The sequence below is a fragment of the Lampris incognitus genome, chromosome 1 (genome assembly GCF_029633865.1).
Source record: "Lampris incognitus isolate fLamInc1 chromosome 1, fLamInc1.hap2, whole genome shotgun sequence".
NCBI lineage: Eukaryota > Metazoa > Chordata > Actinopteri > Lampriformes > Lampridae > Lampris > Lampris incognitus.
The window spans coordinates 24,433,130-24,447,790 of NC_079211.1; the positions used below are offsets into that span (position 1 = coordinate 24,433,130).

Consider the following 14,661-nt stretch of genomic DNA (forward strand, 5'->3'; position numbering starts at 1 on the left):
TTCGGTCGAGCTAGCTAATTAGGTTACCTAGCCGTAACGCGGATACGAATCATCTAACGAGCCAAGATTCACATCTAGAGGCTTCTGACTGATGCGAGAACAGCCAGCGTCACATTAAACGTAGTTAGATGCAAGTTAATATATATTTTTTTAAATCGTGCCCCCCCCCAACATATAATCTAGTCCTATCCTGAATCTACATGAAGCGCTCTTTGTTATGTGTAGACTTGGTCCACGTTAGCTGCTGTACTTTTTCGTTTATCTATAATCTTATATACTGTACTTCATTTTGTACGCTTTTTTAAAATTTGACACTGTACATCATTTTGGTAAACGTTAGTTTTTTTAAATGTAAAGACAATCCATGATTATAATCAGACTTGACAGTCTGTTTGATAGCAACTTTAGCTATTCCTAGCGTTCGGGTCTCACTTGCGACAAATGTAGCCAATCGAAATATACGAATTATATACGACACATTCGGGACATACCTTTTTATTATGAGATTTCTTTGACTTTCCAGTCCGGCCCGCTTCATTATTTTATCCATATTAAATAGTGTTAATATGTTAAAGGGACGAATATCTCAGACGACAGAAAAGCCGAACAGTCCTTAGGCCTTAAAATGGCTCCTTTGTTATCTGCTTTATGATTGGTTCGTTTGAGGAAACGAGAGGGCGCCTCTCATTTGGAGGCGTTGCTTGGCAACACTGCAGAAAAAAATAAATAAATATATAAAACAACTGCTCCAATCTAGAACCGTCACAAGGGCTATGACGTAATTTGTTTACCGAGACTGTCCATTCTACTGCAACTTCAGTCCCCAATACAACATAACCAATATCTGACGTTTTTTGAAGCCCCAAATCGCAGACAATAAAAGTTATTAAAAAAAAACAAAAAACAATAAAATATTAATAGACCCATAGCCGATGACAGTTACAGATTTTGATGTCTGGGTGGGCTATGTCTGTAGTACCTTTATCACCACCACGCTTAATTGTGCGGTATTTTCTGATACTTTTAAAATCCCAGCATGCACTGTGGGACAAAAAGTGGAACTTTAGAGTTGATATGATGGCCCTAGCTTTCTTGTTGCTTTTGTTTATTTATTAAAGGGTCACTAACCGGAGTCGGCAGTTTTACAGGTAATCATTTAACCAAAGAAATCCCCATATAAAACCTGTTTCATTAAAAAAATAAAATAAAAATCTAATTTTAATGAAGGTTTTTTATGAAATAGCCATGGACACAAAACATCATATTTTTGTAATCTCATTTCTCATTCAATTCAGCAATTCTTTTTTCATGTCCAAATTACTTTGTTTATTCAAGATCACAACATTATGTACACTTGTTGGCCTTTCAAAGGAGTCCAGAGGACAATGGGTACAACATCATTGGTTTATAAGGGGGTGGGACATAGTGGGCAGGGAAGGTGAGCATAGAGACAACACAATGTCTGATGGCAAGAACAATGGCACGGAGAGGAATCACACAGCCAACATACCACTAAGGGACATTTTGAAAGGGCCTTTGAAAGCTCTCATTTGACCCCACATCTATAGGTAATCACAGTTTGACCTATCCAGTCAATCCATCTGACCAATTTGCAGCTTACTCTGCACTTACATTTTACTGGGTGCCTAGCTTTTTGTTTGTAGAATGACACACATTATTCTTGTTTTTATGATCTACATGTGTGTGATTGCTCTACACTCCACTCGTTGGCAACGAAAACATGTTTGCAGCAGCTTGGTTAGTTAAGATACTAGGGGGCAGTAGGGCTTTAACCTGGTGGTCATGATCAGATGAGGCCCTTATTTTTCTTTGTCAAGGTATTTACATATGCAAATTATATTTTCTATGATCTACTTAATTCTAAAATCCAACGGAGTTGAATCAAGTGCAACTGTTGCACTTGCACTTGATTCAACTCCTTTGGATAACCATGACCTGGATGAATGAGAACATTCACAGACATGGATTCTAAAATGTTTTGATCTGGCCCAAAGGTTTCTGTTGTGGGTTTTAGAAGATTTGGCATTATATCTTCTCATACTCACCGGTAGTGTGCCATCAGACAGGCGGTGAAATCGGGTCTCCTCAGCAGAGAGCCCCTTGTGGGGAGAATACCCTGCATCTGTCAGCCCTGCATGGTGCTCAAACTTCTGTAGGCTCTCCTGGGTTTGTTCTATAGGATGGCAAGCATATAGAAATGAGGATGAAGTGAGCCTCAGCCAGAGTGTAGTGTACACCATTCTAGCCCACTGATACCGCACAGACTGTTTATCTAAATGTTTGGTAGCCAAGGCAGCAGTAATTGTGCAAAGTATAGACGAGTTAGGATAGGTTGCATAAAGCATAAACATGCCCATTAGTAAGCAAAGTGTTTAACATCAGTTATTCTACGAGTACATTTTATACTACTTTTTCCTCTATTTTCTGTAAAATACTGACTTCAGTCAAGGACCATGAATAGTAGGATCCCGTCACTGGCCAGGGGAGAACCCCCCCAATTTTATCCTGTTTTAATTTGTAATATGTTTTGTAAATTTCCAGGAAATGAGTGTGTTGTAGTATCATATTAATGCCCTGTGGCAGTCTGCATGGTAAATTTGACAGCATTGAGAAACATGCAAATAATTTCTTTCCTGTAGTGTCTTAAGTCTATAAGGCAAACACACAACATGATAGATGATTACTTTCCTCAAAAGCTTGGCCACAGGCAAGTCTTATTTGTCTGTCTGTTAGACTTGGTTATCGTTTTGTTTATTTCCCTCTCTTTGCTTAATTGATGTGGCAATTTATGATTACCTTGTTGTGCTCACTACAAGGAACAGTTGTACAGGGGCCTATAATCAGGGTAATTTACCCTTTAGCATACACTGATGAGCCAAAACATTATGACCACATGCCTTATATGCTGTTTGTCCTCCATGTGCCGCCAAAACAGCACCGACCCCCCCCCCCCCCCCCGAGGTATGGACTCTAAAAGACCCCCGAAGGTGTCCTGTGGTATTTGGCACCAAAACATCACTAGCAGATCCTTCAAGTCCTGTAAGTTGCAAGATGGAGCCGCCATGGCTCAGACTTGTCAGTCAAGCAAATCCCACAGATGCTCAATCGTATTGAGATCTGGAGAATTTAGAGGCCAGGGCAACACCTTGAACACTTCACCATGTTCCTCAAACCATTCCCCAACAATGTGTGCAGTGTGGCAGAGTGCATTATCCTGCTGAAAGAGGCCACTACCATCAGGGAATGTCATTGCCATGAAGGGGTTTACCTGGTCTGCAACGATGTTTAGGTAGGTGGCACATGTCAAATTGGCGTCCACATGAACAGCTGGATCCAGGGTTTCCCAGCAGAACATCGCCCGGAGCATCACACTCCCTCCACCGGCTTGTTGCCTTCCGACAGTGCATCCTTTTGCCATCACTTCCCCAGGTAAACTGCGCACATGTACGCAGCCATCCATGTGATCTAAAAGAAAACGGGACTCATCAGACCAGGCGACCTTCTTCCACTGCTCCAAGGTGCAGTTCCGATGCTCGTGTGCCCATTGTATGCACTTTTGGCGGTGGACAGGGGTCATCATGGGAACTCTGACCGGTCTGCGGCTACACAGCCCCATACATAGTAGGGTGCGATGCACTATGTTGTGACACATTCCTCCCGTAACCATCATTAACATTTTCTGTGACTTGTGCCACAGTAGACCTTCTGTCGGTTTGAGCCAGACGGGATAGCCTTTGTTGCCTTCATGCATTGATCAGCCTTAGACGCCCAACACTCTGTCACCGGTTTGTTGATTGTCCCTCCTCGGACCACTGTGGGTAGATACTCACCACTGCTGACTGGGAGCACCCCACAAGCCTTGCCGTTTCAGAGATGTTCTGACCCAACTGTCTGGCCATAACAATTTTGCCTTTGTCAAAGTTGCTCAGGTCTTTACTCTTGCCTACTTCTCCTGCATCCAACACGTTGAATATAAGAACTGATTGTTCACTTACTATCTAATCAATCCAGATCTTGACATGTGCCCTTGTTTGGAGATTATCAACATTATTCGGTTCACCTGTGAGTGGTCATAATGTTTTGGCTTATCAGTTTAAATTCTTTTGGTGAGATGTGGGTTAGCTTTGTTGGCTTACTGATCATGAGTGAGTTCATCAGAGAAGTGGCTTTGGCTTTCACCACAGGGACAGGGGACATGGCTGCTGGAGCTGCCTCAAAAGTCAGTAGTTTCCCACCACTCTCATCCTCCTGGTTACACAGGTTCATACCATTAGGATACCAGTTACATAACAGAATGGAAAACAGATCAAATAACCACTTGCAACATTGGGCAATTATTCATCCAACGATAACCTTTCAGTTCAACATTCACATCAAACTTTCACATTATATAATTCAAGAAACATTTAATCTACATCCAAAAATAGCTTTGGGTGCTCAGTAAAAGCATATCGGGCAGCACCTCAGCAATACTGTTGAATCTGCGGTGGGGGATGACAGGGTCTTTCCATAAGATGTTGACATTAAAGTCTGCGGGTGGTGAGTGCATTGGGGCATCCAGGTTCTCATCATAGCTGAAAGTTCGTCTGGTCATTCCAATGGGAGACGATAGGCCACTAGATATTCCTGATGACATGCCAGACTCCAGCGCTGAGCAATGAGGGGAGTGAAGAAATATGACAACGGTTATGCACAATTGCTGTTTTTGCTAATTTCATAAGATTTTCCAAGATATATTTTGAAAATGCTGGAAACAAAGCTTTCAGCAAGCCACCAACTCTAGCCATGTCAGACAGATTATTAATAAATAAGCACAGAGCGGTGAGAACATTCCAGCAATACAGTGCATGCTCCTGTCTCCATCCCCAGTTTTTTCACATTAGCTTCTGTTTCCACCCTTAGCGACTCTGACCCCTACCAAAGATCATCATTTTCACCCTCCAACTCATTATTACCGGCATTCATCATTGTCATCATAAGTGAAGTTGAAGAAGAATCAGAAGTCACATGTTACCTGGAATGTGTCCCTGTCTGGAAGCCATTTTGTTGTCGAGTCAGAAAACTTGACAAGAGGAGACTGAAGTTGATGGTGTTTAGGTCTGCCCTGCTTTGGACTTCAAACCTGCACACATAAACAAATGACATCATGGACATCATGTGTGATGGCCATTGGAGTGATTCATAGGCCTGTGTGTCTTTTTACAGATGCATCATGTATCGTTAAATAATTTCTTGACCTCACGAAAGAAAAAAGAGAAAGGAAAAGAAGAAAGCCAGTTGTTTTGGGTACAATGAATTTGTTCTCTGCATTTAACCCATCCTATTGTATAGGAGCAGTGGGCAGCTGCAGTGCCCAGGGACTAACTCCAGTTCTTCTTTCCATTGCCTTGCTCAGGGGCACAGGCAAGAGTATTAACCCTAACATTCATGTCTTTTTGATGGTGGGAGGAAACCAGAGCACCCGGAGGAAACCCACACAGACACGGGGAGAACATGCAAACGCCACACAGAAAGGACCTGGGACGGCCTGAGGTTTGAACCCAGGTCCTTCTTACTGTGAGGCAACAGTGCTAACCACTGGGCCACCATGTTGCCACAGTAACCCCGCCATCACAGCCTAAAGGAAATATACACTGTGTCACCACTGCACAATGCCAGCACTGGGGAGTGGCCAATTGTTACTCTGAACCAAATAGTCCAGATCAGTGGTTCTCCATCCGGTCCTCAAGTACTAAAAATACTGTTGCTTTTCTATTCTGCCAGGTAGTGAATAACACTCAATTGTTGTGCCAGTTATTCCAGCCTCCAATCAGGGAGGTTTTAGACCTGGAATGTAATTAACTTCTTGGGAGAATTGAAAACCAGCAGCACTGGTGGTACCTGAGGACCTGATTGAAAACCATTGGTTCAGATCATTACTGGTAGTTTGACCAATTATCTATCTGCTTTCACTGAGTCTTGACCATTGCCTTGCCGTGCTATTCGTATTTTCCAAGCTGTCCAGTGTTATAATATCTATCCGATTTATTACTTCGCCAAGGAAATGTGTATCAATGCCTTGCTGGCCAGTGTTTACTTTGTCCAGTCTATCAACAGACTCTGTAGGGGAGTTGACAGAGATCCAGCCTGCTAGTCTTCTTTGCACTCAAGTCCTAACAACATCCCTCGTTACAACTCTGTACCAATTAGATTTAAGGGGATAAATTAAAGGTTGAAATATTAAGAGCAAACACGCAGCTTAGGTTTGTGTTTGTTTTGTTTTTTTTTCTTCTGGCACAGTGCACGGTTCTCTGGAGCTGTTCCTGCATTCAACCACCTCAAATAGAACCAGAGTCCGGTTACCAGCAATTTGAGAGGATTAGGTTTATGTCTGACGACAATCACAGTCACATACTGTCCCTTTAGCATGTCCACATGTGACTGAGCAAAATGTCAATCGTTTGATGGCTAGTATATTTTAAGACAGGATAGACAGCACAAGGAAATACACTGTTAAGTTTTGATATTAGAATACCACTCCTTTAAATTGCAGTGTATTGTGTGATTTAAAAAACGTCATTGCATGTATTAGCCGTGCAAAGTAATATATGTTGTTTGTCCTGATATAATCCTGGTGACATTGCTACAATGCACCATCACAAGTGGGCTATCAACTGTGACTGTAATAAGCAGGTAAAAGAAATGACGTCAAATGGCACCAGAAATGGAGATTTTATGGATTGTTCTAACATCCATATCATTTCATTGATCTGGATTGTCCAGACAGCTATTACTGAATTAGGTGACGTCAGCATTCCGGCGAGCTTCTGGCCAGATACTGGAGTGACTTGCAAAAAAAAAAAAAAAAAGCAAAGCCCGAAGTCAGTGCACGGACAAATAACACTAGCACCTTTAACTGCGGCTTGATAATACAAGGTAGATCAGTGCCACGCAACTGCGGACATAATTTTGCTCTCAAATCCGGCACAGAACTGTAAGGCAGACTAGTCATTCCAAAATCTGTGGTGGGATGAATTCTGTAATCTTTCGACGTTAATTCTTTCATTCACGTTATAGAATATTGTATTATTTCTTCCCTTGCATCATATGCATTTCCAAATAATGAACATCTAAATCATAATATCATGCATGCATGTATGTATGTATGTATGTATTAAAGGCTTACCTCAGTTATTGTTCTATCGCGAGTGATTCCGCTGTTGCAGCCGGTCTATGTGTATTGCGTTAGAGTCCATTCGGACAGCATGATAAACAGTTCGGTTCGTTCACCTCGCTCACGACGTTCAGAGAGGGTAAACAAGTGAGCTGATAAACAGACAGGGAGCCCCAATGAATGAACGGCAGACGCGCCTCACCTCTTGCAGAGTCAGCGGAAGTGATCATCCGATCCATTTCGTCTACATGTTAAAGTTAATGTGATCAATAAACCAGCATGTTTGGCGATAACGTCCCATTTGAAATTAAAATTATTTTTTTATATACACTTGCGCTGATTGTGTGGCGCCGACGACAAAGCAAATACTTATGTGTTCTGATTTGGATTTGCTTCATTTGAAAGTTGCCTGGATATCTGAGGACTGCGTGCGCGTGCGTGCGCGAACAGGGGATCGGTCCTACGAGACCTTAAAATTGAGACACACCAACCACCGCTGGATTGGGAGCACATTCTAGCTGTGGTTCACTGACTTTTGTATTTATAAATAACCAACCTAGGATCTGTCAGCAACTTAGGCTAGATTTGGCAGTTACCAAAATGAATCATTTATTGGTGATTGGTGTAGGATTTCTATTTGCGAAATCAAATTATAAATCAGAATGCATGCTGTTTTTTCCCTTCTTCTCTTGACCTGTTCACTGCTATAAGAAAAAAAAAGCTTTCAATATCCTTCAAGTATTAAGGGTTTGGCGACTTTAGCCTTCCTCAAGATACATGTTTTTATTCTGAATGGGTGAATTCTGCAGGGGGGCATGCAGATTTTTTTTTTTGCGCGGCTGCCCCTTGTGTTGCCTCCATAAAGCCACAAGATGGCGCAGTTCATATGTGCCACATAAATGACCCTGTGTGTGAAAGTAAACGATAACGCTCCACTTATGAAGTCATCACTAATGGAGATGAATGATCAGAATGCATTAAAATTGTTTCATAACACATTCATTCTCTATTTGCCCTGACATCAAAACATAAAAATATATTTAACAGAAAATGAAAAGAAACAGTAAAAGTAACACTAATATCTGCATGTGTACTGAGATAAATTTAAAAAAATACCAAAACATAAATAGGAAAAGAAATGCATTGTATACAGCGACTAATCATAAGCTATGATTTTGCCCAACAGATATAGGATGTATAGGATGGTCCATTTGCTCAGTGTCACTGTCCGAGTCTTTTGATGATCTGAGGAGTCAGACACAGAGTCAAGGACTAGAAGTGGTCTCATAGGAGATGGTCTGACTGGGGAGGTCTATTCTCCTTCCTGTAAGTAACGTAATAGCCCAGTGTGACCGGTGTATGCTACACCAGGAAACAGGATGAGATTGCTTTGCAAATAAAGCATTATGTTACTTAACACTGCTATTTCTGTTGCCCAAGGTGATACAGCAAACTTTTAAAGTTCCTGTAGAAAGAAAAAAAAAAGGCTGATATTTGTTTTTGATTGGCCAGAATTTTTTGAGGATGGGGTGGCATCGTATTTTGATGCAGCTGCAATAAAGTGTACTCACATGACGCTAGCCAGGAGGTTCTGCATTTTTTTCCCATCCTGGGGTCCAAGCAGTACTGCGGGCGACTCTTAAAGGCGATACTGTTGAAAGGAGATTAAAGGTGACCTCAGACAAAATAACATGTGTATTACCACAATATAATGACAATAACTAGACAGACGGGTCGGACAGGTGTACAGGTATGAATTCAACGTGTTATGGCAGCTTTTTTGCTTGGCTGGACCGGCCGTCGGACCAGCGCCACAAACGCGAACGTCCCTAACTGACTGAGTGAGCGATCACGTTTGACACGATTGGGCCGCTGGATCAGGTGACCAACGACGTCACTGAAGTTACGTGATTAGTCGGCCGAGCGCCGAGAGGCACGAGGGAGAGTGCACAGGTAAAGGACCCCAAATAACAATCACTCTGACAAAAGTGATTAGTCGACTGGTTAACGTTGTCGCTTGCGGAGTGGGAGACACGGGTTCGCGTCCCAGCTGTGGCGACTGCCCCCCCGAAGTCGCTACATTTGTGTCAGAAGTGGGATGGTGAGACCGTGAGGCCATCGGAAGCGCGTGCACCCAGAGGCGTGAGGGAGCTGATACGCGCGCGCTTCCCGAATGAGGGGGAGGGGTCGTGGTAGTGTAACGTGCATGGATAAGCAGACACATTAGTCCTTGACCAACGGGTCGGACCCTTTAGTCGACTGGTTAACGTTGTCGCTTGCGGAGAGGGAAACACCGGTTCGCGTCCCGGCTGTCAAAGCACCCACAAAGCTTGAAATGTACCCCTAACTGCGCTGCCAAGCAAATAGTGTCTTAGTGCTATTTGCACGTATTTACATTAGGTAATACGCATTCATTTGGCGCAAAATTGGCCCCTTTCTATGCAAATGAGCCTCATTGCAAAAACAAAAAACAAACTTCAATTCACAAAAACCAGCGCTAATAGCCACACGCAGTTAAAGTGAACATTATTGCCATCTTCGGGGAGTTGGCGGTAAGTGATGCCCAGACCTTGCAGTGATCATGGCGGCAGTGACCGTAGCCAGGCGAAGACATCGTCATGCCTGGCATCCTCGTGGGCGGGTATTTCAAAGTAGAATATCACTTTTTGATTTAAATGAGACCGGAATCATTCGCAGATACAGGTTGCCAGGTCCGACCAAGACACTCAGATGGTTTCTCAGATTGTTTTGTTTCAACTCGTATTCACGCTATCTCCTTACACTGAGTCATTCAAAACACAGCCTGCACAGATATAACTAGGTTAGTAATGAGTCATAGCTATTTTAGATTTCCGTACTCATTGGTCGGAAGAGAGAGAAAACCCAGAGTTCGGCTGTGGGATAGGCAACATTTAATAAACGCTATGTTCATCCCAACAGAAAGACTGCACTCAGCAAGCTTTAATATTTCATAAATGTGAATATTTCATTCGTTATATTTATAGTGGAAACGAGTGGGCACCTGCTCAAAACAGAGCACAAAGTACAGCGTGTTCCCTCCTTATTATTCTGACAAGGAAAGGAAGAAACAGTCTAGTTCACTGTATCAGCAAACAGCAGCATTGTTGTTCTGTGGTATCAAAGAAGGATGAGTCAGTTCATCTGGACACAGCGTTTATTGACATATACGTTTCATCACTCAACTAATAATGTCCTGCTCCCACCAATGCCGATCGGAGCCGGAGCCGATAACAACCCGTGTCTATTGCAGAGTCATTTGACCCGGGACTGAATGCCGATTGTGGCTGGATTATAACCTTTCTCACTGGCCAAAAAAAGCCGGATGTTAGGGGGTGTTCAGCGGGTTTTTTGGCCAGTGGGAAAGTGATATCTTCAGTCTGAACCGACTGCAGGTATCCCCACCCATTATAAACAACACAGCACAATACAGTGCCTAACGACTGAAATCAACGCCCAGTTTCATATGCAAATATGGGTGTGACCATTAATTAGCGTTACAGTGGCCATGTGTACTATTCATAGAGGGTTGGGGAATAGTTGCAATCACAGCAATGTATGATGGCGACAGATGTACTCGTAGACCCCTCGGTTCAGGGATGGTCATTCGCTCTTAACATGGATGGCCTCTTTGACCCCCTGTTCAAACCATCGCTCCTCCCTACCAAGGATGTGCACATCCTCATCCTTGAAAGAGTGGCCACTGTAATACTTGCTAGTAATATTTGATTTGCTATTGTCCCTTACGGCTTTCCGTAGCGCCACAACAGTCACGTGATGTATGTAACAACGTCAGTCGGAATCCGGTCGGTGAATAAACACCCAGCACGAGAGAAGTCGTCCTTGCTTTATTAATGTTATAAGTTAACATAGCCAGAGGGCACAGATCATTACATGGTGTCAGAGTAGCGGAGTTTAAATACCCAATATGGATTCGTACGGCGTTCCAGCTCCACGGATGGACTGGGAATCGGCGAACTTACCTGAAGCATGGAGACGATTTCGACAAACAACGGAGCTAATGTTCAAGGGCCCCCTGCGCGGGAAGAACGAAGAGGAGAAATGCAGCTACCTCCTGCTCTGGATAGGGGAAAAGGGCGCGATGTGCACAACACTTGGACACTCAGCGGAGAACAAGCCAAGAAGCTAGAAACGTACTACGATAAGTACACTTGAGTACATCACCCCCAAAGCAAACCCGATTTATGCCAGATATAAATTTCATGAAAAGATGCAGGGAGAGAGTGAATCCTTCGAACAATTTGTAACTGAACTAAAGCTCCTAGTCAAAGACTGTGGCTACCCAAATGCCGACGAGATGGTCAGGGACCGCATCGTGTTTGCCACCAACTCACCCAGAGTGAGAGAAAAGCTACTTAGCCAGGGAGCTGAGCTAACGCTAGAAAAAGCCATAGATGTAGCCCGCTCACACGAGCTAGCAAAGCAACAGCTAAAGCTTATGGGCCAGGGCAGCACACATGAAACGGTGGACGCAATAGGCAGAAAGACTTACAAACCGAACGCACCCAAAGCAGCTAACGCTAACTTCAGACAAAGGGAAGGTAACGTTAGCACCGCCGCTAGGGCGTGTAGCTATTGTGGAGGGCTACACGGCGCTAAAGCCACTTGCCCAGCTAAGGGTAAACAATGCATTAAATGCAAGAAGCTCAATCATTTTGCTAAAGTATGCAAGTCTAGCTCCCAGGGACAGACAAAGTACTACCGCGGCACAGTACATGCCGTCGGAGAGAACCCAGAAGAGTACACCACTGACAGAGAGCAGGAAGAACTGTACTTCGACAACATTACAGTGGAGAGCACCGCTGTGGGAGAACAGACAGAGCTGTACATAGACTGCATCTCAATAGAGAACAACGGAAAAAGCAACGAGCAGGCTTACGTAGAGGTTGGAATTGGCACACCTCCACAGAAGGTAAAGTTTAAACTAGACACTGGGGCACAGGCCAATACTATTCCCACCAACCTGTTCCAGGCGCTGTTCAAAAATGTGACACTGAAACCAGCAATACACAGACTCACTGAATATGGAGGAGGCGCGCTGAGCGTGAAAGGCACATGCAAACTCAAATGTAAGTACAGAGACAATGCAATGATGCTGGACTTTTACGTCATTGACACAAACGCCCCACCAGTCATGGCAATGAAAACATGCCGTGACCTAAACTTGGTAAAAATAGTGATGGCTGTGAGCGAGGAAAACAATGTCACATCACAGAGCATAATGGATGAGTATGCAGATGTTTTCCAGGGAATAGGAGAGTTCCCAGGCGAGTGCACCTTCCGCGTCACACCAGATGCAACGCCGGTCGTCTGCCCGCCACGCAGAATCCCCATCGCCCTACGCAGCAAACTGAGGGACGAGCTTGACAGCATGGAGAAAGGCGGCATAATCTGTAAGGTAACAGAACCCACAGAATGGGTGAACGCACTCGTCATTGTTGAGAAGCCAAAGACAGGCAAACTTAGAGTGTGTTTAGACCCCAGAGCTCTTAACAAAGTGATACAACGACCTCACTACCCCCTCCCCACGCTGGAGGACGCCACCACAAAGCTCGCTGGAGCTGAGTACTTTAGCGTGTTAGACGCGCGGTCAGGCTATTGGGCCATCAAACTGAGCACTGAATCCTCAATGTTGACGACATTTAACACAGTGTTTGGCAGGTATCGTTTCCTCAGACTGCCATTCGGAATCGTGTCCGCTCAAGACGAGTTCCAGAGACGTGTGGAAGAAACATGAAGGATTGGACGGTGTGACGGCCATAGTGGACGACATACTGGTGTTCGGCAAGACTAAAGAGGAACATGACCAGCGTCTCAGAGCGATGCTGAAGCGCACAAGGGAGCGAGGGGTGAGGCTCAACCCCGACAAGTGTCACATATGCGTGTCCGAGGTACGCTACTTCGGCCACACGCTCTCACACGAAGGCATCAAACCAGACCCACACAAGGTGAAGGCGGTCAAGGACATGCAACCCCCACAGAACAAAGCAGAGCTGGAGACAGTCCTCGGCATGATCAACTACCTCGCCAGATTCGCTCCACACCTCTCACAGATAAACTCACCCCTCGGACAGCTTCTGAAACAGGACAGTGAGTTTGTGTGGGATGCAGTCCATGACAAGGCGTTCCAGGAGATGAAGAATCTCATTACACAGCACCCAGGTCCAGTACTCTCATATTTCGACCCGCAGAAAGAGCTGCGACTCCAAGTGGATGCATCCAAAAGTGGCCTTGGGGCTGTCATGCTCCAAGATGGCAAACCAATTGCCTATGCGTCCAAGTCACTCAACAGCACTGAAGAAAACTACGCACAGATAGAGAAGGAGCTCTACGCTGTGGTCTTCGGCTGCAAGAGGTTCCACGAGTACATGTACGGACGAAAAGTGATTGTGGAGTCAGACCACAAGCCTCTGGAGGCAATACTAAAAAAGCCACTGGCAGCAGCACCACCCCGGCTGCAACGGATGATCCTGGCGCTCCAAAAATACGACATCCAAATCATCCACCGCCCCGGTAAGGACATACCGGTGGCCGACACACTGTCACGCAAGTCAATAGAACACCACGACAGTGACCTACAGGGAGGGATGGAGGCCCAAGTGCACACAGTCCTCAGCAACATTCCTGTGAGCGACACAAGACTCACAGAAATCAAGCAGGAAACAGCGCAAGATCCACAGCTCACCGCACTCAGACGAGCCACACTCACTGGCTGGCCAGACACAAAGAAAAAGTGCCCGCCCAGCATCCAGGAATACTGGAACCACAGAGCAGAAATCTCAGAAATGGACGGTATCCTGTTCAAAGGTGAGAGAATCATTGTCCCCCAAAAGCCAGCCACCTTGGCGTGGAAAAAAGCAAATGCCGAGCAAGAGACTTACTGTTCTGGCCTGGCATGGGGAAACAGATCGAGGATGCAGTAGCAGACTGCAGCATATGCCAAGAACGGCGCAGCGCAAATGCAAAGGAACCAATGATGTCACACGCCATACCCGAGCGGCCGTGGCAAGTGATAGGCACAGACCTATTCACATGGAACTCACAGGACTTCATAGTCACTGTGGACTACTACTCCAGATTCTTCAAGCTAGAGAGACTTTACAGCTGCACCTCATCTGCCGTCATCATGAAGCTGAAAGCAGCAATGGCTCGACACGGAATCCCCGAGACTATCATCAGCGACAACGGTCCGTGCTACAGCTCTGGTGAGTTCCGCAACTTCTCACAGACATGGGGTTTCTCACACACCACCACAAGCCCCCACTACCCACAGAGCAACGGCCTCTCCGAGAAGACTGTCCAGACGGCCAAACGCATCCTGGACAAAGCCAAAGCTGAGAACAAAGACCCCTACATGAGCTTACTGGAGTATCGCAACACACCGGTGGACAACCTGAAATCACCGGCACAGCTACTGATGAGTCGGAGGCTGCGGTCCATTCTCCCAT

At 45.0% G+C, this 14,661-nt stretch overlaps 1 protein-coding gene across 2 annotated transcripts in view; it reads right to left on the minus strand.

The window, feature by feature from the left end:
* The window catches only part of LOC130108507 (putative monooxygenase p33MONOX), a 71,011-nt gene that overhangs the window by 5,089 nt on the left and 51,261 nt on the right, over positions 1–14,661 (minus strand). The window contains exons 2-6 of one of the 2 annotated variants that reach the window (XM_056275471.1): positions 8,746–8,825; positions 5,036–5,143; positions 4,484–4,671; positions 4,158–4,269; positions 2,067–2,194 (exon numbers count right to left, since the gene is read on the minus strand). In XM_056275471.1, coding sequence (XP_056131446.1) covers positions 2,067–2,194; positions 4,158–4,269; positions 4,484–4,671; positions 5,036–5,063 — 456 coding nt within the window. In that variant the 5' untranslated portion in view covers positions 5,064–5,143; positions 8,746–8,825. Of the gene's footprint in view, positions 1–2,066; positions 2,195–4,157; positions 4,270–4,483; positions 4,672–5,035; positions 5,144–7,186; positions 7,283–8,745; positions 8,826–14,661 lie in introns of those variants that run through there. The other variant, XM_056275478.1, reaches the window with a different exon arrangement.